Source organism: Cotesia glomerata, linkage group LG1 (genome assembly GCF_020080835.1).
Source record: "Cotesia glomerata isolate CgM1 linkage group LG1, MPM_Cglom_v2.3, whole genome shotgun sequence".
NCBI lineage: Eukaryota > Metazoa > Arthropoda > Insecta > Hymenoptera > Braconidae > Cotesia > Cotesia glomerata.
The window spans coordinates 36,895,142-36,923,011 of record NC_058158.1 but is presented as its reverse complement, the minus strand read 5'-3'; the positions used below and the strand labels follow the sequence as shown (position 1 = coordinate 36,923,011).

At 29.6% G+C, this 27,870-nt stretch overlaps 2 protein-coding genes across 14 annotated transcripts; one reads left to right on the top strand and one right to left on the bottom strand.

Moving 5' to 3' along the window:
- Positions 1–28: 28 nt before the first annotated feature.
- LOC123259010 (kinase D-interacting substrate of 220 kDa) lies at positions 29–19,853 on the bottom strand. 11 transcript variants are annotated; one of them, XM_044719268.1, is made up of 12 exons: positions 19,544–19,847; positions 19,250–19,313; positions 8,282–9,223; positions 7,187–7,318; positions 4,295–7,124; positions 3,992–4,154; positions 3,267–3,906; positions 3,050–3,194; positions 2,835–2,959; positions 2,726–2,731; positions 2,431–2,548; positions 29–1,245 (listed from the first exon to the last, which is right to left on the bottom strand). In XM_044719268.1, the coding sequence occupies exons 3-12, from the start codon at positions 9,161–9,163 to the stop codon at positions 485–487; spliced, it is 5,802 nt and encodes a 1,933-aa protein (XP_044575203.1). In that variant the 5' UTR covers positions 9,164–9,223; positions 19,250–19,313; positions 19,544–19,847; the 3' UTR covers positions 29–484. The 11 variants fall into 11 exon arrangements, with proteins under 11 accessions (XP_044575203.1, XP_044575259.1, XP_044575239.1 ...); XM_044719324.1 differs by lacking the exon at positions 8,282–9,223 and having other exon boundaries at positions 19,544–19,853; XM_044719312.1 differs by lacking the exons at positions 29–1,245; positions 2,431–2,548 and adding an exon at positions 2,615–2,647 and having other exon boundaries at positions 19,544–19,848.
- On the top strand, positions 17,854–21,513 carry LOC123259068 (tRNA (guanine-N(7)-)-methyltransferase). Of its 3 annotated transcripts, none has more exons than XM_044719340.1 (6): positions 17,854–18,059; positions 20,191–20,321; positions 20,413–20,597; positions 20,864–20,977; positions 21,045–21,146; positions 21,211–21,513. In XM_044719340.1, exons 2-6 carry the CDS (start codon positions 20,210–20,212, stop codon positions 21,343–21,345), a joined length of 648 nt encoding a protein of 215 aa, XP_044575275.1. In that variant the 5' UTR covers positions 17,854–18,059; positions 20,191–20,209; the 3' UTR covers positions 21,346–21,513. The 3 variants fall into 3 exon arrangements, with proteins under 3 accessions (XP_044575275.1, XP_044575280.1, XP_044575271.1); XM_044719345.1 differs by lacking the exon at positions 17,854–18,059 and adding an exon at positions 18,997–19,324; XM_044719336.1 differs by lacking the exon at positions 17,854–18,059 and adding an exon at positions 19,892–20,098 and having other exon boundaries at positions 21,211–21,511.
- Positions 21,514–27,870: the final 6,357 nt, after the last annotated feature.

Sequence of the window (27,870 nt, the reverse complement as noted above, 5' to 3'; positions counted from 1 at the left end):
CATTTATAGTTTTTCAAATTTCCATGCGAAATTTTTTTTTTTGTCATAACTTATTTAATGAAAAAAATTTTTAAATTGTCAGATGTCTGCTAATTTCATTTTCATATTTTCTAACTGTCAATCACAGTCTCAATAGCGTAAACCATTATATTCAATTCGCATTAGCTACAAATAATTAACAATAACTTCATCAACTTATCTTTCTGTACAATAATCAGTTTTCGAGGTAATTAACATCAAATTAAACTACTGATAAAAGTGAAAAAAATAAAAATAAATAAATAAAAAATTAACTATGTCAATGCCTCGTGTGCTTATTACTTAATATTCGAGTAATTTCATAGTACATTTATAAATGTAAAATTATCTTATCAACAGTGAAATTTTGAAAGCCGTCAAATACCTTAATGCGTACTCTTATCAAGTTAACAAATGTACAGTAAAAAATAAATTTAAAAAAAAAAGAAAAAATATTGTACTCGTGTTACACCGGTGTCTCTGGATTGTCCCAGTCTTCAGCATTTTGTCGTGACAGCGGTTTCATATCCGACTCATGGATAACAAGACCTATGGAATCGCAGTACTCCATATCAACAGCGTGTTCTCCAGTTTGCGGCAAACTTTTCATAGAAAGGGGCGATTGATCATCACTTCCAGGACTCATTGCGTGGGTGAAAACGCTGTCGGATTGGGTGTGTGAGGGTGTTGAGAGTTCAGACACCAGCGGTGTTGATTCATCGTCACTTTCGCAAGCGTGTAACGAAGGACTTGAAGAAGTTGTGCCTATTAAACGGTCTTTGAGTTTACTTAATTTATCTAAATTCGTAGATACGGTTGGTACTATTATTCTTATTTCATCAGTAATTGTCGGAGTCGAGTGTCTCATATTATTGCTGTTTGTCTGGCTCTCATTGGTGGGATACTCGTCAGTCGACTTGGAACGATAAGCGGGTCGTGGTGACGCTGTTGGTGATATCCGGAGCGAGGTTGGACGGGTGGCAGTGCTGGTTGTTGGTTTCTTCTTTCCGCGATTCCCGACAGAATAAGTAGACCTGATGCTTCGCTGGGAGGTGACACTTCGCTGTGAGCTTGATCGATGTAATTGAGTCGTCGAGCCTTGAGAACTGTCGTCTGAGCTCTCAGGCTCATCGGGTACTGGGACCCAGTGGTAAATAGGAGACGGTTGCAGAAGGACGTAGTCTGTGTCAGGGGCTGTTGTGACACTAACTGATCGTGCTCGCCCACCTAGAAAATAATTTTCTAATAATATTTTTTACTTTGTCTATTTTTATCTTTATTCTATGTGTTGTGTGGGTTTTTTTTTTTTTATTAGTCACATTTTTTTTTTTTTAATTAAATAAGATAGTGTTTAATAAGCTATTGAGCAATCTGGTCACGGTGTCTAACAAGACCTGCCCTGACATCTGGAAAAATGATTGAGCATAAGCGTTATTTTTATTTATAATTCCAAATAATTTATCGAGCATCAAAAATTTATAATAAAGCAAATAAAATCATACAAAATTTTTTTTTTGATGTAACCGTTTTTTATTGCCATTAATAAAGTATAACAATATTCAATAATGTAACTGGTGATGCAGAAAACGTCAATTATTCTAAATAAGTATTATTGATATATAATAGTGAAAATAAAATTGAGATCCATTTTGTTTTTATTTATTTTCCGCATCAATTAAAAGTAATGCAATTATTAGTATACCAGCGGCAATAGCCATATACTTCTTATCACAGTTTCACATCAACCTGTATTTTATTATTTTATTTATTTTTTTCTATCTATCACTTGACAGTAAAATATACAAGTAATTTTCCAATAAGTTTTATCAACGTGTTTAACGTCATTTATATATATAGTAATTACACGTCGAGAAAACGTATTTACAAAACTTGATTTATACCAGAATAATTATTTTTTAATGCTTTATTATCAGTTCAAACGTCTTAATACTTATCAAACTAATATTATATAATTCCTTTCTATTTGATTTAAGAGAAAAAATAAAATATTTTAAAACATTTTTGTTTCATTAAGCTCAAGACATAATTATCAAACATTTAATCTCATTCATGACATGCGTGTGACATTTTTTTTTATTATTTTTATTATTAATATTATTTTATCATTAATATCTAGGTTTTGATTTTGATTTAGTGCTTTTGTGTACAAGCAATTATTTATTTAAAAGTATAAAAATATCAGCTGTTGTTGGAAGAAGCAATTTAAAACATTATTAATAAAAGATTCTAATGTATCATGACTGGTTCGCAATATAATACAAACAGATATTGCATGATCTGACTAGAAGTGTGTGCCGTATTTGTCGTGGATGTCAGGGCTTTGGTCAGACTTCGGCGGTTCTTCAACTATAACCATAGGCAGTGAAAGTGGAAGAGAAGTAGTAGGCTCACCTGGAAGTGAGTCGGGTGGTGGTACTACGCTAGGCGATGGTACATTCAAAACATCTTCGCAAGCTTCTTCGTTCAAGGTTTGAAGGGCTCCGCAGATCATCTGTTCCTCTAGAGTTACCTAACACGCCAAATACTTTTATGACATGCGTATATTCAAAATTTTCATATAAATTATTTATACTTAACATTAAACACCGTTTCATGCATTATGGAAACTCTGTTATCACATTATAAATAATTTATTTTATAATGCATAATTATAATTTAAAGGATGAGGGTGTTTTTTTTTTTTTACCTGGAACTGGTTCCGCAATAAATGGTAATGTTTGCATGACAAATAGTGGAAGTAAATGAAAACCCATGTTTTATTTATTAAAATTGTTTTTTCTTTTAAAATTTCTTACCTGCTTTTCCATTATAGAATGTTTTGAGGATTCACGTCTTGGTGGTCCATCTGTTCTACTTATTGATTTTTCTTTATCTACATGGGTGAGAACTCTCTGGTTACTGCTCTGAATATCTCTGGGGTCTATAAATATTTATATAATCAAGATTAAAAATTCAAAGTAAAAATGATCATTACTTTTTTTTTTTTTTTTTTTTTTATTACTAATAATACCTTTGCGATTAATCTCTGGTTGAACTGTAAAGCGAACACTACGTGAACTTTCTTCAAACGTTGTAAATGACGTTCGTTCTTGCTCACGCAATGAAATAATCACTATACGGAATAATTCCCAGTCACCAAAAGTCATTCTGAGTACCTGTAAAAAAAAAATAATAATAATAAACAATTGATCTTTGCACATTAAAAGAAATAAATTTAAATTATTTACCTGCTTCAATTCCATCAAGTCACAAAGTAACAAAACTTTGCCAGTGATATTATTTTCTCTGACTAAACTCTTGTAAGACTCGAGATTATTTGGATTTAATTCATCAATTTTAGATAAAAGATCACAAATACTATCAACCGACAAACTTGACAGCTTTATTTCAAGAATCTCTGCTGGTAAGGTCGTGGTAGCTGATAATGATTTACTTATTAATTCAACAGGCGGTATTGACATCCAGGGAGTTTGACTCCAGTCATAAGCCATCGGAGGCATCGGAGCCATTGGCCACATAGGAGGTGGAGGAGGGTAGTTTGATCCCTGTAAGCTCGGAGCTTTAGTAAGCTTAGCATGGCGATTTGTCAAATTAGTCCGATTAGAAACCCAAGGATCGATGGCAGTTTTTTGCCACGGATTTTTATAAATCCCAAAATGATTGTCCTCCTCTAAAGTCTGTTGTTCCTCTTTTATTTTTTTCTTAATATACGGATCAAGATTTATTGTAAATGGCAAGAATATTTTCAAATCGCTGACAAGAAGATCACTGCGATGAACAGTGAGAAATACATCGAGTTTACGTTCATCTCGATCTATTTCCAGAAGTGGTTGAATTTCTTTAAGTGTTGGTATATGTGGCCGCACTCTGCAATAAAATAACAATTAACACATTAGTTACATCGTATTATACTCAATAAATATATTTTAAATCTCAACTATTTATTACTCACTTATCATATAAAACTTTTAACGACGTTGAGTCATCAATCTCTTCACATTTGTCATAATAATGAATTATCCATGACGTACGAAAAGGCCATTGTTCAGTAATATTGATCCAGCTGGCTAAATGATACCAGTTGAAATCAATTTGGAATGCTTTCAATAATCTCCCTGTGTACATAAAGAATAGATTAATATATCAAACAACATACGAATTGAATTAATATCAACATACATTACATATGAATGTATTATTATTATTATTATTATCATCATCATTAATATAATTTGAACGGATAAACAATAATTACCAGTAACATATACAACATTCATCAAACGTCTCATACTACGTGGATTAACGTCACTAAAGTAATCATCAGTGAGCAGCATTTTGTTTAAATCTTGGGCGCCTCCCAGACGATTTAAATTGCTTCCAATGCTGCTGGCAATTGATTCACTGAGTCTCATTTTTCTGCTGCCTTTACGACTCGGTGGTTTTAATTTCTCATTGCTATTCATGACACTCGACTCGGTGCTCAAGCGTCTGTTTGATACCGGGGGATGCATCGTACTTGTTGTCGCATAATTAACGCTCTCCTCGGTCTCGTACCAGGTCGCCTTTTTGTTGTAGTGTTGTGCTGTTTGTTGTGCAACTTTAACCTTACGCAGTCCACTGTTCTGTAGATAGAAAGGCACATGGACCATGTTCCGTAAATAATCATGACCTCCAATATTTGATTCAGTAAACAGTCGTCGGCTGTTTACCTCCACAGCTTTTGATATTATGTGAGGATCTATTGCAAGGATTATAATAAACGGACAACCATTGTCGAGAAAAAGTGCTTGCATTGCATCAAGAACAAGTAATACTTTGTCTTGTTCACAACTATCTAATCCATCAACAATTAATACTAGTCTACTTTGTTGAGCAGTAAAACTATCCAGGCACTTTACCATTTCTATCATCAAAGTAACTTCATACTTTAACGTTTGTATAAATCCTTCACTTTTAAGTGTATCCAACTTAGCAATACTTCTTTGTAAATGTCTCCTCTGAGAGAATATTAATGCTCTAAATGTTCGGCTCCACGTATACAAATTGGCAATGACATTGAAGGCTAATAAAAGCGCCACAGTTATCATAATAATGTGTGCTGTGAAAGGTTTTATCGTTTCTATATGATTGTAACTGTCTACAAAGTATATTGTCACTACTGATATGCCTACAAGAAAGCTAAAAAAACAAAATTCAAAAATAACAATATAAGGCAGACAACAGAGATGCCTCCACCTCCAGTTGGTAGTTGATTTAACAGGTTTTGGTCTAAACGCTCGATACAACCGTGTGACAAGTGACCCAAAATCATTTTCTATTGAGTCGTAAAGTGATCCGACCATTTGTACAACCGCATTTTCACCAGCAGCTGTCGTTCCCACCCGTGTTTGATCGGTGAAGTAAAATTTAATTGGCTGTATCGTTAGGCCATCGTTTAATTGGTTACCAGGAGGATGACAAAATGTTACTTGAAGTAATAGTCTTAATGAATTGAGCTTAGTTGTCAGTGCGACATTGAACTTACATGGCCATCGCCAATTATAATGCTTGTTTGCGTACCACGTGAGTCCCAGTACAGAGTAAGCTAAAGTAAATAATGAGGCACCTACTATAACACCGATGATCCATGATAACAAAGTTAAACCTACAGTAACTCCGATCAGTACAGATATATGAAAAATAACAATTAAAAGTAACGTTGAGAATTGGAATGCAGGATCAATCCATTGTTTAGCAAAATTCTTCATCTCTTCTCGTAGTTTGTTAAGTAAAAATGATTTTCCCGATCCCCATTTAGCATACAATCCCACGGTGATTGGTGTTGAAAGAGAAGGCTCGCTAAGAATATCAGCCAGAGCGCTACTGTATAAATCATACCCCAGCATATTTTCGTTGTCCTCATTAGTGTTGAGCCGTCGGGCGCCGAAAACTTGACCTAAAATTGTCTTTGGATGCTTCAAATCAATATTGTAGGGCGTCTCGCCTTGTTTATTAGGACGATACAGCAGTTGACTATTTTTCGGATTTCTCAAAAGTATTTCAACTATCGCTTTAGAGCGTGCTCGCATCGCAATATGTAATACCGTGTCACCTTTATTATCCGTAGCTTGAACTTTGGCATTTTTGTCTAATAATAATTGAACTATTTCACCATTACGCGATCTAACAGCACGTAATAACGGTGTATCACCGTCTTTAGTAGCTATTTCAAGATCGGGATTTGCTTGTAATAGTAATTTTAATATCACTGTGTTTCCCTTTTCAACGGCAATATACGTAGCAGTCTTTCTATCTTTACCAGCAATATTAACGTCCACGTGCTTTTTTAAAAGTGCCTCTGCAACGCTTCGATGCCCATTTTTAACCGCATGAATTAAATTAGTATCACCAGCACGGTCTTGAATGTTAATGTACGCACCGGCGTTTAGTAGAGCCGAAACTATCTCATGATAACCTTCTCGGGAGGCTATTGCCAATGCAGTGTATCCATCTTTATCCAGCGCATTTATGTTTGGTTTATATTCCAACAGCAGCATAACTACGTCTATGTAGTTACCAATAGCCGCGACAATCAATGCCGTCCACGAATACATTCCAGCAGTGTCAACGTTAGCCCCAGCCCTCAGAAGAGTGTCTACTATTTCAAGATTTCCCTTTCTTGATGCCCAAATCAATGCTGTTGTCCCGTACTTATCACCAACGTTAACTTTAGCACCATTAACGACTAGCTGTTTAACAATTTCAACGTGTCCTCTACCAGCAGCCCACAGCAAAGATGATATGTGATAATTTCCATGAGCATTAACATCAGCACCGCGCGACAAGAACAGGGTTACCGTTGCTAAATGACCTTTGTAGGATGCCCACATAAGTGCAGTCCACCCTCCCAAGTCTCTGTGCTCCAAGTCTGCTCCGTGTTCCAGCAATTCCAGACACACTTCGGTGTGTCCTTCTTTTGCTGCACACAGCAACGCTGTCCAGTTGTCTGCGTCTTCGGCATTGACATCTGCTCCATGATTGATGAGCTCGCGAACGAACTGAATTTTACCCTTCGTTGCCGCAAGGATGAGAGCGGTACTTCCATTCTATGGTTTAAAAAAAAATTAATAATCAATCTATTAATCATTACTTTATAAAAATATTTTACCTCATCACGATCGTCTATAGGTACTCTTTTATTCTCAAGAAAGTTTTGAAGAGCACTGATGTTGTCCTCGGTAATGTAAGTGGCAAGTGGCCGGTAGCACAACGACACCATCGAGTCCGACCGGTGAAGAGTCTGTGAAAATAAACAAAATAAAATTATTAGTTAAATGTTATTATTTTTTTATTAAATAAACAACACGCGATATTAGAGAGGCATACATTAATATTTATAATAATTAATCAGCTCAGCAGTTAATTTAAAATAACACTAAAAAAAAAAAAACAATAAAAAACAATGAAAATAAAAATTAAGCCATGTATCATTGGCCATTTGACGGTCTCGTTATTTACTGTGAAGTAAACCTTACATTCTGCGATGTAGAGGTAAAATCATAGAGTGAAGACACACTGTTCATCCATGATATTATTGATAGCTGCATTTTTTATAAAATATTATTAAAACTTTTAGCACGTCCTAACTCCAGGAGTTTAGCACTGTAACTACTTGTATTTTTCACTACCAAGCAAGTACATTTACACCTAGTAAAAATTGAGAAAGACTCGGATGAAAGTGTTATTTTTTATTTATTTATTTATTTTTTTTTTATGCCACTTACGACATTTATAAACACAGTTATATCCAAGTGACTATTTATTCCTATTTAATATATGTATACATATGGAATAGCACCAACAATGTAATAGAAGTATATTTATTACTGTAGTAATTCGTCGTGTCAGCAACTGTTGATGGCGATAAGACAATTTAGTCGCTTTTACTCACAGTCTGAAGGTAAACAAGCAAGTGATATCAGGTTTAGCTGAGAGTTTTCATATCTAATAATATCTATGATCTTTCAAAATTATTTTTCCTTTTACTATTATACTAATTACACTCACTAATAACATTTGATAGCCATATTAAATTATTACACAGCCAACACTCAAGTTAATAACAATAACTATCATAAGCATGCAATAATAATGCTTTAGATGTTTTATCTCTTATCTCAGTATAAATGTACTTAGTAAAATTTATTATTTGTTTGTTTAAAAAAAAAATAACATGATTTTTTGATTAATAGCCCGGACTAACCGTCTGCGAGTGACGTCTTATGCCAATGCTGAACTTGCGACCGGGTCCGTCGCTGGTGAATGTGATTGTCGGTACAGGAATATGTGGAAAATGATAATGATGATGATGGTGATTATTACTGGTATGAGACCGCAATTCATCGGGTTCACTAGATCCTGAGATGAAATTAGACCAAGAGTGCGGCTGCGGCATGTGAAGACGCAGCATCGGCAGTCGCGATTTTCTTCTCGCTGAAAGACAGCTTGAAGCCACGACAGCTTCATCGAGAACTGTGTCATCACTGATACTCGTGCAAATCGAATTTATTGACTGCGCTTCACTGTGGAATCCTCGCTCGGGATCTTTTTTTACAAGATTACGGGGCACTTGCGAAGAAATACCGATCAGACTTGCTGCAATGCTAGAACTAATAGCCATGTTAGTGATGCTAGATTTTCTTTTATCATTTCTTCCAATTATTGCTGCAGCATCGAAATATTCTTTGTCCAATTTATTATCAACAACTTCTGGAGAATTTACAGTAAGAAATTTGTCTTCATCTCTGAAGTCTTGAGAACTAAAATCATTAGTATAAAGCTTCTCAGGATCTGGTACTTGTAAAGTCTCTAGAACAACATCTCCATTTTTTTTAGATTTTTCATCAATTGAACGAACTGATGAGCTTGCTCGAATTACTTTATTTATAATTTCTCGGGATTTGTTTTCAATTGTCAATGACTTAGCGTTGAATTTAATTGAAGAAACAACCTCAGTCTTCTTTTCTTTCTTTGTCTCCTTACTCTCGTTATTATTCTCCAGCTGGTCTCCATTATCTTGGGTATCAATGTGGTAAACTGAACACGCAATCTTGACCTCTCTGCTATTGGCGTCAGCCTTCCGCATGGCATCCTTCGTTTAAGCTTATCATTAGGCGCCTTTTCTTTTAATTGTATCCTTCATTAACTGAGCATGAAAATTACTAATTTATTTGTGTGTAAAGCTGCGGGCGAATTATTATTATTATTATTATTATTATTAAAGACAATTAAAAAAATATATATAAAATCTATTTTAATGATATATTTAATATTGCGGTTGAAAAATTTTTATTGACTATTTTTTTTTTTTTAATTTATTTCATAATTATTGTAATGAAAAAAAGATAGAAATTTGGTAAATAAAGATTATTATTATCATTTTTATGCGAAAATAGACACTTTAGTAATTGATAATAAAAGACAAATTAATAATTTAAATTCATAAATTATCACTAATAAAATAAAATACTAAAACAAACAATATTTTTATATGATACCGAGATATGATTAATTGCTTGCATCATATGATAGGCAACACGCGACTGAAATGATAAATTATTATTTTAATAAACTTAAAATATAAATTAACTCAAATAATAAATAATAAATAAATATTAATTTTACAGACCCTAGATAAATTAGTGAGTCTAAGCATCTTCTCCAAATTTCTTCCCGACATGCTTATAAATCTATGTTATAATTTAAAAACTTTTTTTTCCATAGTAAGCTTGCAAATAACTATTTATAAAAATTTACATTTAATAAATAAAAAACGTTCTTGATCACTCACAGTTTAAAAAATTAAAATAAAATAACGTATAATTATAAGATGTATTACTTATGATGAAATTAAAAAATGTTGTCTTACGAGCTACACAGAACGAATGAAACTCAAAGATATTAAAGTCGCGTATTACGCTTAATATATATCTTGTTAGTTATATCCCGAAAGCTATATGTACACATGATACTGAGAGAGAAACTCGGTGACACTCGTGCTCGTGGTGTTTCCCCACATTGTGGATCAACATTTATACACGACAGATCACAAATATTATATGTAACGCTTCATGTGTACATATTGTTAGAGATTCTCAGACTAGCTCGCGGCACGCTAAGCTGACAGTTGTTAGTTTTTTGCAATAATTCAACATTTAATGTAAGCTTCTTTGTAGAGTATTCAATCAAATCCAATCCACTCAAACTATTCTTCGATTTGACGTCCACTCTCTCTTGGATTCAATCATCCCGAAGCGTGCTCTATTTTATCCATTTATTACTTTTTATTTTATTTATTCTGCTCAGTCAATAAAAAAAAAAAAAAAATCAATATTTAATCTGTAAGCTTAGCATTTAATAATGCAACCAAGTATAATCAGCGGTGAGTTTTTAAGAGCGCAATTATTTTAACAGCTTATCTTGGTGTGAACTATATAATCTCACACTGTGATTTATAAATTTATAAATATATAAATTTACATTAATAAACGAAGTTTAAAAATATTTAAACGGTTGTATGCGTGTACATTGTAGAAGAATAAATTTATTCGCAGACAATTAAGTAGAATTGTCGTGTAGTGGCTGTACGACAATGTTATCAATGCCAGGTTGAAAATGGAACGACATTCACGGTGAACTGAGAGCCAAAAAAGCCTATACGTCAGAGTCCAGTTGACAAAATGCCATAAAGTTTATTGAAGAATATTTTATTATTTGTTTGTAAGACTCGGGGATATTTAAAAGCTTAAGAGATCACTGTTAGGTCAATGGCAAATGTTTTCTAGATGTAAATATGAAAGAAACTTTAAAGGTTTTTTTTTTTTACATTATAATTTATTTGCAGTAGCGGAATATTTTTTCTCTCAATTTATCATTGAAGAATAAGCGGTTTTTGTCATTTAAATGAAACCAAAATTTTTTATTTTGCCATCGATACAGTAAAGGTTATTTAAGTTGTTTAACTTTTAATAGTATTTTATTAATCTTATTATATGGATACAAAAAACAATTTTTTTATTATTAAAAATTTACAAGAGTCAATAATTGTTAATCTTGTTAATTGAAATAACTTTTAGAATGTACTGTTTTGTCTGAAAAATTCGTTCTTTTTTAAAAAAAATTGGCTGAATTCATTAAAATAATTTTTATTTAATTCAAGTGAAACTTTTTATTTTTTCCCAGTGTATAATTTAACTTTTACCGACTATAATATTTTATCCTTTAAATTTATAAATTACTTTTCAAAAAAGTTTCTTTAAAAATTTAAATTAATCATCGCTTATATTCTATTTTTGCTGTATTCAAATTAAATTAATAATATTAGTAGCACATTTTTGTTTGTAAGAAAAAAAAATAGTTCTCTGTCTAGAGACGCTTTCAAGAATCAATCATTTTTTTATTAACAGAATTGATTAAGTAATTATTAAGTGAGTCTCCTCGTATGATGGCTTTTTTTTTAGACGAACCATAGAAATATAAAAGATAAAAATTTTTATCATAAATTAATTCACTAAATATTTTAATTTAAATTATTGTTGAAAAGTCAATAAAAATTTACGATAATAATTTCTATATTTTTATGGTTCACCAAAAATAAAATCTAAAAAAAAAAAAAAAACAGACTATCATAAGGAGTGATTCCTTTAATAAAGACAACAGAAATTAGTAAACAAAAATTTGTTAGACTAACAATACAAAAAAAAAATATCAAAAAAAGTTTTTATCGATTTAAAATTTTATAATAAAAAAAAAAATTATTAATTTAACTGAATATTTCATCGCAGATTGTTCACATAATTTATATAGTACAATATTTTTCGGTGAATATGTTATTGTCTACCTTTTCTGCTTCACAGACAATTTTTTTTTTTTCTCAAGCTTAATTTATAAATTTTCTAGTAATACAACCCTGATTGTTCATACTAAGTATGAGAAAAAAAAAGCCAATACCGTTACGCAGTAGATATTTGCCTGAGGGTGATGTAAAAAAATTACCTTATTTTTTTTCCACAAAGAACTAATTGCTTGTCGACAAGCTTGAAAAGATCCATAAGAGGAGTATCGTGATCCGAATATCAAAGAAGTAAATGATCCAGAAGAAGAGCGACTACTTCCTTCACTTAACAAAGTTGTTCTTTCAGACAAATCTATCTGAATATTCGAAGAATTCATAACTATTCAGATCTTTGTTTTCTTTTTTTATAAAACCTTTTGTCAGCTAATACCGACAGTAGAGTTTTTATTGTCCAGCATGATAAAAACTTTTATTATCATTTTACTAACCGCTAACTAAAAAATTTTGAATGACAATCACTGACCACTGTAAGGATATACAGCGAAAGCTGTTAAAAGTTACCCAGGTTGTCTTTCTCGCTCTTGTTAGCATTTTATGAGAAATTGAGACAGAACTACGGTAACTTTTAACAGCTTTCACTGGAATATTAAATTAAGCTTCTTACTGACTTTATGAATGTAATATGAACAATACTAGGATAATATCCTGGTTTTTAAAATAAATAAGCTGATTTGATCCCGTGGATAATAAAAATATATTATTTGACTTTTATAAACGGAACCATGAAACGACATCCGATTGTTAATGGATTAATGTGTACTAAAATACTTTTCAGTTGATAGGTAATACTCATCGTCGTATTGGAGATGACTAACTGCAATGGTCAACTCGAAAGTGAGATAACAAAAAATAAATATTAAACTCCATTCGACTTTGCTTGATAGCTGTCAGCCAGTACCGGCTGCGACAGATAGATTATCTTTTTAACTCAAGTTTAACTGATAGCGAGGATGAGAAAATCGAGGGGGAAAAAGATGAACAACGCTCTTTTTTTAATCTTTAATAGTTTATATGATGAAATATATATAATAGCCAAGTAAAAGTAATAAATAAAAAAGTGCCATTAGGCAGCCAAAATGGAAGTATACTTTTTATTTAAATAAAATCACAATCTCAGCCGAGAAAAATTTTTATTTCGAGTGGTTTGATTTAATTGTCTTTGAAGTTGTCAAATTGCCGAGGATTTTATTTCAGATTCTGATTTTTTTTTAATTTTTTTTTTTTTTTTTTTTTTTTTGTAATATTGATTTAATCTTGATTTTTCTGCTTAAATTATTCAGTTGCCTTAAATTTAACAGAAGACTAATAACGAAAATAACGAAATGTTTATAGAATAGAAAACCGCTAAAATAACCGTGTAAAAATATCGCCAATTACTTGATTAATTATTAATTATTTTTTCAATAAACATGGACATGTAATAAATAATTCTATATAATATTTCTTATTTGAATTTCAATTTTTTTCACTTTATAGAGAACTAGCAGTTCGCCCCGGCTTTGCACGGGTATTTAACAAAAATTTTCAAATTATTCATAATATAAGATAGCCTATGTCACCCGGGGATAGTGTAGCTTTCCAACAGTGAAAGAATTTTTCAAATCGGTTCAATAGTTTCGGAGCCTATTCAATGCAAACAAACAATTAAATCTTTCCTCTTTATAATATTAGTATAGATAGATAAAAGTAAGTTAAAATTGAAAGGATTGTGACTTCAATTTCAAGTTAAAATTAAGATTTTTTTCTGACCCGAGAAAACTGATAGTGGGGCATTCCATGCGAAATGGGAAAATGACTAAAATTTTTTAATTTCTCTAATTCATTCTAATTTAGTCCTAATTTATTATTAAAGGTCTATATTTTACTAATTTGTAAAGAAAATTTTTTTAATCAATAAGAAAATCAATTTTCTCTTCTAGTAACTTTTCAGCTGTACTAACTTATATCCAGGTCAAATGTTGTTTTAGTAGTTTTAAGAAAAAATTCATTTTATATTTGTTATATTAACTAACATATTTATTATTATAGTTTTAAGAATAAATTTTTTTATGTTCGTTATTAATTAACACCTAAGTTTATCAAGATCGTGTCAGCATGCTAAATCCTTTATTTGTGTTTTTTAATTAGTTTTTTTTTTTTAATTATTCTAAATAATTTATAGCTAAATATAGAAACAATAATGCTTCTGAGGTTGAAATAATATCAAAGTCTTTTTAAGGGGGGAAATACGTGTACAGGCTTAAAAAAATTCCATTTTTTTTTTTTATAAATCGCTTGTAAAACTATTCAAAAATATAGATTTAAAATTTCAAGTAAAAATTCCTATTTGTTCCAAATTTATAAGCGATTTAGTAATTACTTTAATACTATTTTACATTAACTTTTTTTTCAAACGCGTTTTTCTCGAAACGAGTTTTTTCAAAACTGTGTGCAGTCTAGCTCAAAGAGTTTTAAACCAATTATCTTGCGATATGGCTTATAATTGCACGACTCATGATGCGAAGCATCAGAGAGTGCTTTACGATCGAAAAATTTTTTTCGCCTCATTTTGGCGGCTATTTTTATTATTATAGCCTTGTTAGTTCACGGAATCAAGATATTTTGCATACTATTGTCGAGATAATTTAATGGAGATTAATTTCATACTTTTTAAAAATTGATTTACTGCAATAGAATTGGAAAAAAACACCAAAATAGGTCAAAAAATTTTCCTGTCCGTCATGTGTGAAACCCGGAAACACTGTAACTTGTGAAAAAATCCATTATTTGAGTTAAATTTTTTTTTTTAAATTCTAATCGACGATTGTAGGTCACTGAATGCGAATGATTAATTAATTCAGTGTCGTTTAATTGCAATTAATAAAAAACGAAAACTACAAGACTGTATATCTATATATATCCATGTAAAATTAACATGGATGGTGATATATCTATATCTATAGATATTATGTACATTTTATTCCACCAGGGGCGCTTGTGCAGTACCTTCCTACTACAGCTGTTTTTTCGGCAATTAATTTTGAACGACTTAAGTTTTTTTTTTTTTTTTTTTTATATTTCATAATTAAATGAGCATTATGAGTCGTGCACTTTTGGATTTTCCAAACTTTTTTCTTTATACAATTACCTTGAATATGAACCTCAATCGAAAGCAATATTTTTATTTAAACTATTTTTTTTTTAATAAACAATGTATGAAAAAGTGGTAAAAAATCACGACTTAATTTCACAGCCCTCTAAAAATTGCAAATTTTTACTTTTTTAACTTCCCGCTAAGAAAATTGAAAATTTTCAAAAATCGGGAAGTTATTGGTTTTACCCCGTTTTTCGAAAATCGAGTTTTCATCAGATCTCGACGTTTTGAGGTCCTAGGAAGCTTTTCTGACTATTCCCGCGAGGGTGTCACTATGTCTGTATGTGTGTGTGTGTGTAAGTATGTAAACCTCTTATAACTTTTGAACGGTTGAACCGATTTCATCGCGGTTGGTGCCATTCGAAAGGGCTTCGCCAAACTTAGATTTCCTGTTAATTTGAACCGATTCGGACCGATAGATTTTGAGAAATTTGGAGAAATCTAAAAAAAAGTAGGAAAAAAATTTTTTTCTGAAGTGGTTTTTTTGGGATAACTTTTAAACGGCTCAACCGATCAATTCCGAAAACTTATCAGCTCTCAACCTTGAGAAACCACATCGATCGCCGCCAATCCGGTCAAAATCGGTTGATTCGTTCGAGAGGTATCGTGAACGAAAGAACACCGAAAAACGTGTTTTTTCAGAGATCCTCCGAGATTTCTAGTTTGACCAATTGAAACTTAGAAATTATTTATAAGGCTTAAAAAACTACGTAGAATGCCGCCAACCGCGTAAAAATCGGTTCATTCATTCAAAAGTTATTGCGGTATGAACATTCAAAAAATAGTGTTAGACTTTTGAGCTCAAAGAGCTCAGAAGCATAGAAAAGGTATCTTTTTGAGCTCGGAGAGCTTAAAACAACACACTGATTGTACTTTTGAGCTCGAAGAGCTCAAAAAAGCGGCCAGGTATTAACGGAATTAGCGGGAAGTTGCAGGGATGGCCTTTAGGGTCAACCGTTTTCCTAATTTTTTTTTTTGAAATTGAGGTTCATATGGAAGATACACATATAAATGAAGTAATTTTTTTGTGCCATTGATTTCAAATAAAAATTGTGGCTTCCATCTTGCACACAGACTGCTAAGTCGGATGACAAGCTACGATGTGTATCAGCTGATATCTCCGCTATTTGTTAACTTATATTGTTGGTTAATACGAAAAAATACTCATAAATATATGTATAAAATAACCTGATAGTTTCAATAAATAATATTAATTTTTTATACCTTAAAAAAATTAATGAAAATCAGCATGAAAACGGCCTTCTACACGTATTTCCCCCCTTAATAAACAACTTCATGTAGACATTTTGTACTTGTCCCACCAGTCATAATAAAAAAAATTTTTAATTGTTTTTACGTAGGCAATCAGTATAATTCTTCATAATATTGAATGTTTGTAGGATAAATTTTATATTGAGAAGGAAGTATTTTTTAAAAGTTTAATGGTCGAACTGAAATTTAACTTTAAGTATACCGTTATAAGAGAGAAGGATTTTTCGATGTCCCACCAGTCGCACTCAGTCAAATCAGTTTTTGACAAAGGGATGTTGTTAATTAGTTATTCTTCTATATTGTAAGATAAATTTTACTATAGTATAAGTTTCAGTCACATAATTATAGCTTATAATTGATGGAATTCCAGAGTCAAATGTCCCACCAGTCACGATGGAATGCCCCTAGTACAAATGTTAACGCACAATAATTGAGAAAATACATAAATAAATTTATATAATAAAATGTAACAAGAAATGCAAAAATAAAATTTTATCAAATGATGGGATAATATAAAATTTTTTATTTTTTTATTTTTAAATATATTGATAGATGAATAAAATTCTATTTAATAAGCTTTCAGATGAAGTTCACAGAAATTTAACAATAATTGCGGCAAGAATTAGTAAAACTGACAATTTTCTCAAATGTTAAAACTTCTAAATTGTTGTCATTTTGAAACTTATTGACTTAGAAAATATGTAGCTATGTAAATTAAAGCTTATTTAATGAGATTTTAAATGAAATTTAACGTAATTTAGTAAATTATCGCATTCAATAGCTATTGCACAGAGAAACAGTACAAGTGAAAATTTTTAGGTATTTTTGAAAATTTTCAATTGCTGTAAGTTGTAAACTAACCAACCGATTAAGCTGATATTCGAACGTAATCTTGGAAATCATCTGAAAAATAATTATGCTACGTTTTATAGAGATTCGATAAGAATTGTGTGAGTTATAGTACAGACAAGGTCGGTTATTCGGTTATATCGTAAATAAACTTTTGAGTTAATGGAATATTCTGAACCAGTCCGACGAGATGAGTCAGGAAATAAGAAAATTTTTTAAAAGTTGCATTATGAGGACAATTTTAATAGTGAAATTTCTCTAAAATCTATTAAAAATACCTCGTGTAATCGATGGACAATATCTTGAGATCTTTCTTTGAAGAAAAAAAATTGATTTTTTCTGTAATCCGGTTGTAATGAAACTTGTCGATAAATTTTAGCGTCACTAGAACGAGTTTTTTTTTGCAGCAAGTGAGACATTGTAAAACGTAACGTTAAAAAAAAAATGCAAGGTAACAGTATATATTTTTATTAAGGAAACTATATCTTTTAAATAAATTTTAATAAGTTTTTTAAATAAAACGAAAGTGATGACCTAGTGTTTTTATAATAATTATTAAAATATTATAATATTTTCAAACTATGTAGTAGCTAGAGTATAAATTGATATAATGCTGCACAAGTAATTAGAGTACTTGCAAAGTCAATTTAAAATCTAGCACAAACTATCACTACACTCACGTCCGAACGATAATGTGTCATATAATTCCATTGTTATTGTATCGTGGAAGAAGTAAAATAAAAACTATCAGAGATTCAAGCTACGGCTTAATCTAGTCACTTGAGAAAGTATGCCGTAAACTATTTTCTAACCGTGGAACAATACGCTCTGATATGAAGGCACGTTGTGAATGTCCTGACTTTATTGAAACAGGTGAGTAAAAAATGCTTCAGTCCGTACGTGAAGTGTTATATTGTAGTTACAACTGTGCTATTTCGTGTCAAATGTCCTTGCGATTTCAAGGTAACGATTAGACGTGGGATTAGCTCTGCATATATTATCTACACGCTAGTACGAAATTTATTGAAAGCGTTATTAATTTACAAATTTACAATATTCGTTAAAATACTCATTACTTTAGTAATTGGTAATTATTTGTATTAATTATATTTATGTTGTTTTTAATCAGTAGAAGGTACCAGTATTTACTAAATAAATATACTTAATATTAATTAAAATAGTCTTTGAGAGATGAAAGTAAATGCTACCCAAAATTTACATACAAAATATGAAGACACATTGATCAATTTAAAGTAAATCAACAATCCGAGATCACACGTATGAATGTTGATTTTACAATATTTACCGTTGAAAGCATTTAGTTAAATTATAATTTTACATTAAACTTTCTGGGAATAGAAAAATCAAACTATTTAATTTTGATCAAAACATATAATTAATTTATCTACTTTAATAACTAAAATTGGATTATCGATAACGTTAATGGGTTATGAAGGACATGAAGATAAGATTAAAACATCGATCCAACAGATGATACTTTTCAAGAGACTAACATATCACACAAAAAATTACTACCAAGACTTAGACATACAACAATTTGAGTTAAGTAAAGAAAATAAAAAAAAAAAGAAAAAATTACCCCTGCGTTGCCTGTGCCTGACCACCAGAGTTTAGAATCTGACACCCATGTAAACGAAGCCATTTTTTTCGTAACTAAAAACTATTTAAAATCTAACTAAAGTTAAACATTAACTAAAATTATACCATATAAATACTAATTTATGTATATTTATAATTAAATTTTATTTGACAGGCTCTGAGTTTTTACTTATTAAAGTTTTACTTATTGAGTAAAAACTAAACTAAGAATAAAGTACCAGCAGAGTAGACAGAATAATAAACATTGAGACAAAATATTTTTTTATCAGGAAGTCTGGAAACACATGACGTATGATGCATGACCCATTGTACTCATATCATGTTTGAGTGTCTTCAATATGTATATATAATTATCAATGCGTGTAACGATCAATAGTTAAATACAACACTGCATTATATGCTTATTATGTACAAACATACATACTTAGGATTCAAAGACTCACCAGTTTATTGTATGTAGATCAATTATTAAGTAATTAGACTCTTCTATCAATCACATGGCACAATCTACAAAAAAAGTAATTATTATTATTATTGAAATCAATTACACTTGTAGTAATTTAAAAAATAGTATCAGAAAAAAAATAGTGGACAAACTATTGATAAATAAATATAAAGTTTGAATATTACGTACGTATAGTATCATCGTGTGACAAAAAAATTTGAGATAACTTGATACTAATTTCTATCATAAATAAACTTAAATAAACGATAAGTATCAATTATTGTAATCGTACCTCCAACAATCGTTAATGGTTGATCTCACCAGACAAAAGACAGAGGATGACTTGATTCATATATCTTTAATAATATCTAACAATTGAATTACGTATCTATAACCTTAATGTACTCCGAGGCCTCGGGGGCCTGGCTTTATTGCTGATATACAAGCTCGCTAAATTATTAACCACATTTAAGTAAAATTATTGTAATTACACACAAAAAGTCTCATTTATTGTTAATGGTTAATTTTATTAAAAAGCTAGCAGTGAATGCAAAACACGTCACCGTAGAGCTTAAATTTTTTTTTCAACTTTTTTCGCCATTCTCCATTTGACCTTCCAAGAGCTGTCGTCAGTTGGCGCCACTGTGACAATTCAAAACAGCTGCCGAAAGTGCTAAACTTTACCACGTGGTTTAATAAATTTTAATTGTCAGTTTGTTTATTTTATTTGGATTTTTTTATTGATAAATTGTTAAATTATGACGGATAAAATAATATCTCTGCCTCAAAAAAAATATTACCGGCAACGAGCACATTCCAATCCCATTGCCGATCACTGTATTGAGTAGTAAGTAACTTCTGTTGTTGAAATTATTATTTTTAAGGTTAATTGTTTATCTTTCAGTTGGGTTGTATTAATTAAAAAATTATTTTTTTTAGTCCTACGAAGCCTGAGTTGATGGACTGGAGTTCGTTGTATCCGGAATATTTTTCTGATAGTCAGGATGAGAGCGAACGTAAACCTGGAGTTGAATTTGCAGATATTGGCTGTGGCTATGGCGGATTGCTGGGTAGTGTTGAACGATTATTGATTTTTCAATGAAAAAACTATATTTGAAAATAATTATATTAAATTGGTTTGTTTGTCTGCATGAAAAATAGTCACTCTGTCAGGAATGTTTCCGGAGAATTTAATATTGGGAATGGAGATCAGGATAAAAGTATCTGACTATGTCATGGACAGGATTGCAGCCTTGAGATCGCAACATCCAGGTCAATACCAAAATATTGCTTGTTTGAGGACAAACGCTATGAAGTATTTACCAAATTACTTCAAAAAAGGACAGGTATTTATCAATTATAATACTGAAGTTAGCCGTCAGCTGTCAATTTTAAAAATTTTTATTACAAATCAATTACAATAAAAAAAAATGCTTCTAAAAATTTTCACTTGTAATTTTTATTAATTTTCACATGTGAAATTTTTTTTATAATATTTTAATTCCCATAAAATTCTAAAAATATTTTTTATGCCTGTCAACCTTAGTGTCATTTATCAATTTTATTTATTTCAAACAAAACGAAAATTATAATAATAAATGTTTTCTTTTAGTTGAAGAAAATTTTCTTCTTGTATCCAGATCCTCACTTCAAGAAGGCGAAACACAAGTGGAGAATTATTAACGACACATTACTAGCTGAGTATGCTTATGTTCTAGCTGAACAGGTAAATGTTTTATCTTTTGGATTATTTAAATATTTGAGTTTATTTTAATTAGCGAAAAAATTCTTAGGCAATTATCTACACAATGACTGACGTGAAAGAGCTTCACGAGTGGATGGTTAAGCATTTTGTGAATCACCCTTTATTCGAAAGAATTTCAGGCGATGAATTGGTAAGTAGTACGTGTTATGTTTATTTATAAACCAAAAGCTCTATTGATTTATTTCATGTTTCAGGACACGGATCCGATTGTTCCGAAACTTTATGAGAGCACCGAAGAAGGTCAGAAAGTCACGAGAAATAAAGGAGACAAATTTTTAGCTGTGTTCCGTCGAATACCCGACAAATTCGTACCTGATGATAAAAGATAGCGTAGACTATTGATTTTTTTTAAATTGGAAATCCAATATTTTATCAAATTATAAGCTGTATTAATAAACATTTTTTTTTTAATAATACAATAAACTCGAATTTAAATAAATTCAGGTTTAATTTCAAAAATTTTACTTCACAGATGGTTTGGTAGAATGTAATTTAAGTTAAGGGGGGAAATACGTGTACAGAATTAAAAAAATTCAATTTTTTTTTTTTTATATAAATCGCCTGTAAAACTATTCAAAAATATAGATTTTTAATATTAAGTCAAAATTCCTATTCGTTCAAAAGTTATAAGCGATTTAGTAATTACTTTAATACTATTTTACATTAACTTTTTCTGTCACTTTTTTTTTCAAACGCGTTTTTCTCGAAACGAGTTTTTTCAAAACCGTGTGCAGTCTAGCTCAAAGAGTTTGAAGTCAATCATCTTGCGATATGGCTTACAATTTTCTTTATACAATTACCTTGAATATGAACCTCAATCAAAAGCGATATTTTTATTTAAACTATTTTTTTTTTTTTAATAAACAATGTATGAAAAAGTGGTAAAAAATCATGACTTAATTTCACAGCCCTCTAAAAAATGCAAGTAATTTTTTTGTGCCATTGACTTCAAATAAAATTCGCTATTTGTTAACTTATATTGTTGTTTAATACGAAAAAATACTCATAAATATATATATAAAATAACCTGATAGTTTCAATAAATAATATTAATTTTTTATACCTTAAAAAAATTAATGAAAATCAGCATGAAAACGGCCTTCTACACGTATTTCCCCCTTTAAATAATGGATTAAAATCATAATTGAATTACGTACGAAATAATTGTGCGATTTCATTTTAATATTCCTTTTTGTATATGAATTAAATTCTGTTTACAATAGCGAATGATTTAAATATTATGATTAAACTAAGTTTGCATGCAGAGTTTAATTACATCAAAAGCTTCCAATATATTTCGAGATTCATGCATTCCAAAGTTTCATTTGATCAAATTTAATAAAATATTGATAACTCTCAATCCGCTTTACAAGACTTTTATTATAATTTTATTTTTTAAAAATACCATTTAAAATAAAACTAGAGCATCAACTAGATTATTTTAAAATAATTCCAGTACAGAGATATTCTCGGTCACTGTTAATTGTTTTTTTTTAATGCTTTATGTTTATCAATGTAGACTACAGTACTTCTTGAAATGCTATTTTCGAAGAACCGGTTTTGTTTACAAGCACCATTTCCTTCGATTGAAGATAACTTTAGACCTATTTCCGTAATCAAATAGAATCTACCAAGTCTCTCCTTTAAAATTTCACTTTATGATTAATAGTTTCAGATATCTTAAACTTTTTTATCAATTTCTATTTAAATTTGCAATCAGATTATTTGTATAAAGTACAACCACTCGTTTTATACGTTTATCATCAATCGGAGTTGATAGTAAAACTTGAATGATGACATCAAGATTTATTGGAACATCAGAAATATAAGGAGGATCTCATGACTGGTAGTCACGAGACTGGAAGTTTATCACGGCACCCTCAGTCATTAACGTTCTTTCACTTTGTCTGACAATTAATGACGCTAATATATTTAATTTTTCTACATACCAAGGCCAGAATTTTAATATGAAATACTCGTTATTTTTGCTTTAATTAATCATCCAAAGATGCATGATCTATTATAAAAAATTGTTAATTTTATTGCATGCCAGAAAATTAATTTAGCTCGATATTCTGTATGCAAGTTTTTAATAGCTTTTATATATTCTTCTGGGAATTTCATTACTCAGGTTCATTTTGATTAGACGATTACGTTACATAGTGATATGAATAAATCGGTCTGACATAAGTCGTGCATTTCTACTTGTTAATAATATAATTTTATATCAACATGCTTAAATTAATAGAGGAGTTTGATATGAAACTCTGTACTACTGAAAAAGCTAAAGCTAATTTATAAGCTTATAATAAATATAACTACTTATAAAAATTATATTATTCGATATCTTCCAGCTTAAATCCCACCGTAATTGTTAAAAATTAGAACAAGAAATTATTATTCAAATAAATTTAGTTTTATCTCGAATAATATTCCCTAGTTCTGGAAAAATAAATTTTACTCCATAATTTAATTGTACTTTTATTGAGCTTTTTTATATTTATATAATCATTGTATAAAATTTTTCGAATTCCTGTTCTGATGTATGAAATTTCACAATAAAAAAAAATATGAAGAACAATTAAACAGATTGATGTTTTTTGTTTTTATTATACCAGCGGAAATTTTTTATATTCGATTTTAAACAACAATCGCTGAAAATTTAACAATATTGAATTTCAATAAAATTAAATACAGTGAAAGCTGTTACAAGTAGCTGCATTAAATAAATATCGATAAATTCATAAATTTTTCAAACTGAGAGAATTTATTAAAAAAAATAATTTCACTTAAGAATTCGAATATTAATATTAATTAAAAAATAAATAACCTGTATTTTTTTAATATTCATAAAATCTCGAATATTGTACTGTAAAAAAGTAATATTAAATAAAATTTATACTTGTGTAATTTAATAATGAATTTTAAAAAAATTTATTTTACAATTAAAAAAAATTGATTGAAAAAAGTATCAAAAATTGACGAATAATATGTGAATAAAGATATCTTAAAAGATAAATTTGATAGATTTCATCTACCTTTTACACGTGGAAAATTATTTCCATAAAATTAACGAAATTCAAAGTTTTTTGAAAATAAAAAAAATTTTTAATATCCACAAATCGTAATAAACTAACCGACTCATCTTTGAAATTGATCTTGGTATTCATAGAATAAATCCATAAAATTTCATGAGGATCGGTTGATAAATTTCTGAAGAAATCTACCTAAAAGTGCATTGAAAAATTTCGATCCATCGAACGAATAATTCAGGAAGAGTTGTAGAATTAAAAATCATTGAGCCACATTAGCGCATTGTTGATAATCCGATTTCATTACTAAAACTATAATCCTCTTACCAATATTCCAGATATCATTTAATATAAATGGAGATTCGATTATCATCATTTATATAGATTCCTTTCACACTTAATTAACTACGATCATCAGATGCTGATGATATTTTGACAGGCATTGTGCTAAATTTTCTATTATATCTATTAATCTATAATATAGATTAATATATAAGATATCATTGAAAGCATTAATTTTTATTTAACAATTGAGAAAAAAGTTTTATTTTACTTAACTATCAATGTTAACAATATTCATTTCTTCACATTTAATATTAGATTTTAAAATAAAATTTAAATATTTTTACGATTATTTTATTTGATTCTATTTCCGCATGAATATTTGTGTCTTGATATATTTAATTTAGTAAAGGATTTGAAATTTTATTTTTAACAATATATTTGCTTAATTAATTTACTGACAAGAAAATTTTTCATATCCAGTTTTATTTTTTAATTAATTAAAAATTTTTAATAAATATTTAATTTTTTTCTTGGTTTAATTATTTTTAACCCGTATAAATACGACATTTTCTGAGTATATTCGAGGTATACGTATTTTTACAGTATAAAGTAAATATCCTTACGGATCAGTAAATACGATGTATTTGTAAATTTTTCTTACCGTATCAATACTATGTTTATATTTTATTTATTTATTTATTTTCTAGCATACAGGTCTATAGAGATGCATAGGCATCTGTACATAGAGCTAGACATTAGATAAATTATCCTAATTTTACAAAATATTTAAAAAATATATATAATAATTCAAAGTACATAAATTTTTAGAGAAATGTTAATATTACACAAAATCCTTTGTACATTTACAATGACAGATTCTTAATCCAATCTTTTATCCTACAGTTTAGTGTTTTTTTACTACACTTTAATATCTTGAGACTATTAGGTAAAAGGTTAAAATATTTTATTGCAACATAGTAAGCGTTCTTTACGCTAATCCTTTTATTAATTTTAGGGAGAGATATCGACTTAAATCTAGTTCTAGTATCTTTAGCATTGTATTGCTCTTTACACTCTAGATAGTACCGCATTAGGGCTTTTACAATAAAAGTTTTCTTAATATCAAGCGGTATATTTAAAACACCCTGTCCTTCGAAATATTTTAACATATTGTTTTGAATGCTTATAATAGGCTTAATGGCGTTATTATAAGCACCACCCCAAGCAATTATCCCATAATTTATGACACTTTCAAAGAGTCCATAGTACACACTTTTAAGTACATTAATGTTAACAAATTTGGAAAGTTTGTAAAAGAGAAAAACAAAGTATCTTAATTTTTTGGACAATTCATTCACATGTATATTCCATTTCATTTGAGCATCAAAAAACACTCCCAGATATTTACAGTATTCTACTCTAAGAAGCTCTCTATTGTTTATTTTTAGTGTATAATTGACGGGAACACTATCTTTATAACTACCAAATGTAATATAGGTCGACTTATCTATGTTTAGTGAGAGTTGATTATCTCGTAGCCAAACATCAAGTATTTCTAGCCAATTATTCAAGATTGAACTAATTTCAATCCAGCTATTTCCTGTACATAGAATTGCCGTGTCGTCTGCATAAGCAACGAGAGAACCCTCGCGGTTTTGAGAATGCCGTAAAAATACCGTAATTTTTCGGCATTTATGCTCATGCCGTATATTTACCGTTATAATTCGGTAATAATGCGGTTAAACTATAGTTGTTTTGGCCAGTTTTTATACTGTAGTTATCCAGTATATATACTGCACTTATGCTGTACAGTTACCAAAAATATACTATACAATTACCGCATTAATGCCCAAATTTTACCCAAAAAATTCCAAATAATTACCGTAATAATACAGTAATTTTGCCGAATATTTTCTGACATAATGGACAATTGTTAAAGATTTAGTTTTATTTTTAGTTCATTTCTATGTTAGAAATGAATAAAATGAAAAATTTTAAATTTTGCTTTTTATTCTCCATCGCTACTTTGCAAAAATAAATACTGTTTTTGAATAAAAAATATGTAGAATATTATTTTTAATTAGGTATTTAGCAGTAATTAATATAAAATAATACATATGTTAAGTAAATATATTCTAATTTTAATTTCAATTTTAATTTCTCACTTAGAAAATTGCAAATTTTCTAAAATCGAAAAGTTATATTATTTCACATATATAATTATATTATTTAATTTTAAATATGCTTATCGTAAGATGGACGGTGTGGCTTAATGTTTATAGAATAAGCAAAAAAACAATATGGTATAGACTGGGTAGCTCAAATGGTAGAGGAGCCGACATGTTCCCCAGGAGGTTCTGGGTTCGAATCCCAGTCCGAGCGTTATTTAATTTTACACAATTTTTTAAATATGGTTTTAATACAATCATTTTACCGCCTTATTACCGTAAATATGCCGCATTTTCAGCGTAAATATTCTAAATTTTTAGCGTAAATGTATGGCATTTTTACGGTAAATGTTCCGTAATTTTTCGATAAAAAAACTGACCAAAACAACCGAAAAAATGCTGAAAAAATACCGCATTAATACTATATAATTGCGACATTTTTTCAGCATTTACAAAACCGCTAGGGAATTCTCCGGCAATGTATAGAAAATGGCATCTATATACAAAATAAACAATAGAGGGCCTAGAATTGTTCCTTGCGGTACACCAACTTTTACATGCGTTGTTTCACTAATGCAGTTATTGACTTTGACACAGTGCTCTCTTTTTCTTAAATAATTTTTAATTAATAGGTGCGGAATACCCCTAATACCACGCCTCCAAAGCTTATCTAACAATATTGTATGATTTACTGTATCAAAAGCCTTGGCAAGATCCAAAAATACTAATATTCTATTAATTCTTTTTTAAAACAACATTTATACGCCATGTTTCCGACATTACTTCAGTATTGTTTATACGTACTTTACTTTTTTCATTTATATTATATGATTTGCAAACTTATATAATATAAACTATTAAAAACTAATTTAGTTTCGAGGGGTGCTTTTGATTTTTTTTTATAAAAAAGTTAGTTGTTCAATCGAATATCTCGGAAACTATTGAAAAGTTATTAAAACAACCTCCTTGATCTTTGTTTGGGATTTAATAACAAAAAAATGAGCTTAAATGAAAGTCTCTACGATCAATAGTCTCTGAGATGTTAACTATTTAAATATAAAAAACGTAAAAACACGTGACTCAGTAACAAATTGACATTTTTTATTCCTTTTTTTTTGTTTTATCAGTTAATAATGAATCTCATACGAAAAAAAATTAACAATTTTGAAAAAAAATTTTACCAATTTTTAAATTGGAAAAAAGTGAAAATTGCTTTTTGTTAATTAGATAATCGAAAAAATTCGAATTCCACGAAATAATAAAATGTATTCATGATCCTTGATAATTAATTCAAATAGCATTGTAATTTGATCCTAAATATTCTTAACTTCTTTTTAGTTATACGGAATAAGGAAGAAAATGTGTTTCT

Coding starts and splice junctions, on each gene's coding strand:
- LOC123259010 (XM_044719268.1), bottom strand. CDS start 9,163: ATGCGGAAGGCTGACGCCAATAGCAGAGAGGTCAAGATTGCGTGTTCA. Junction 3,907..3,991: donor TTAAAAGTTTTATATGATAA/GTGAGTAATAAA, acceptor ATTTTATTGCAG/AGTGCGGCCACATATACCAA. Junction 2,960..3,049: donor ACCAGAGATTAATCGCAAAG/GTATTATTAGTA, acceptor AAATATTTATAG/ACCCCAGAGATATTCAGAGC.
- LOC123259068 (XM_044719336.1), top strand. CDS start 20,010: ATGACGGATAAAATAATATCTCTGCCTCAAAAAAAATATTACCGGCAA. Junction 20,322..20,412: donor TGGCTATGGCGGATTGCTGG/GTAGTGTTGAAC, acceptor CATGAAAAATAG/TCACTCTGTCAGGAATGTTT. Junction 20,598..20,863: donor ATTACTTCAAAAAAGGACAG/GTATTTATCAAT, acceptor GTTTTCTTTTAG/TTGAAGAAAATTTTCTTCTT.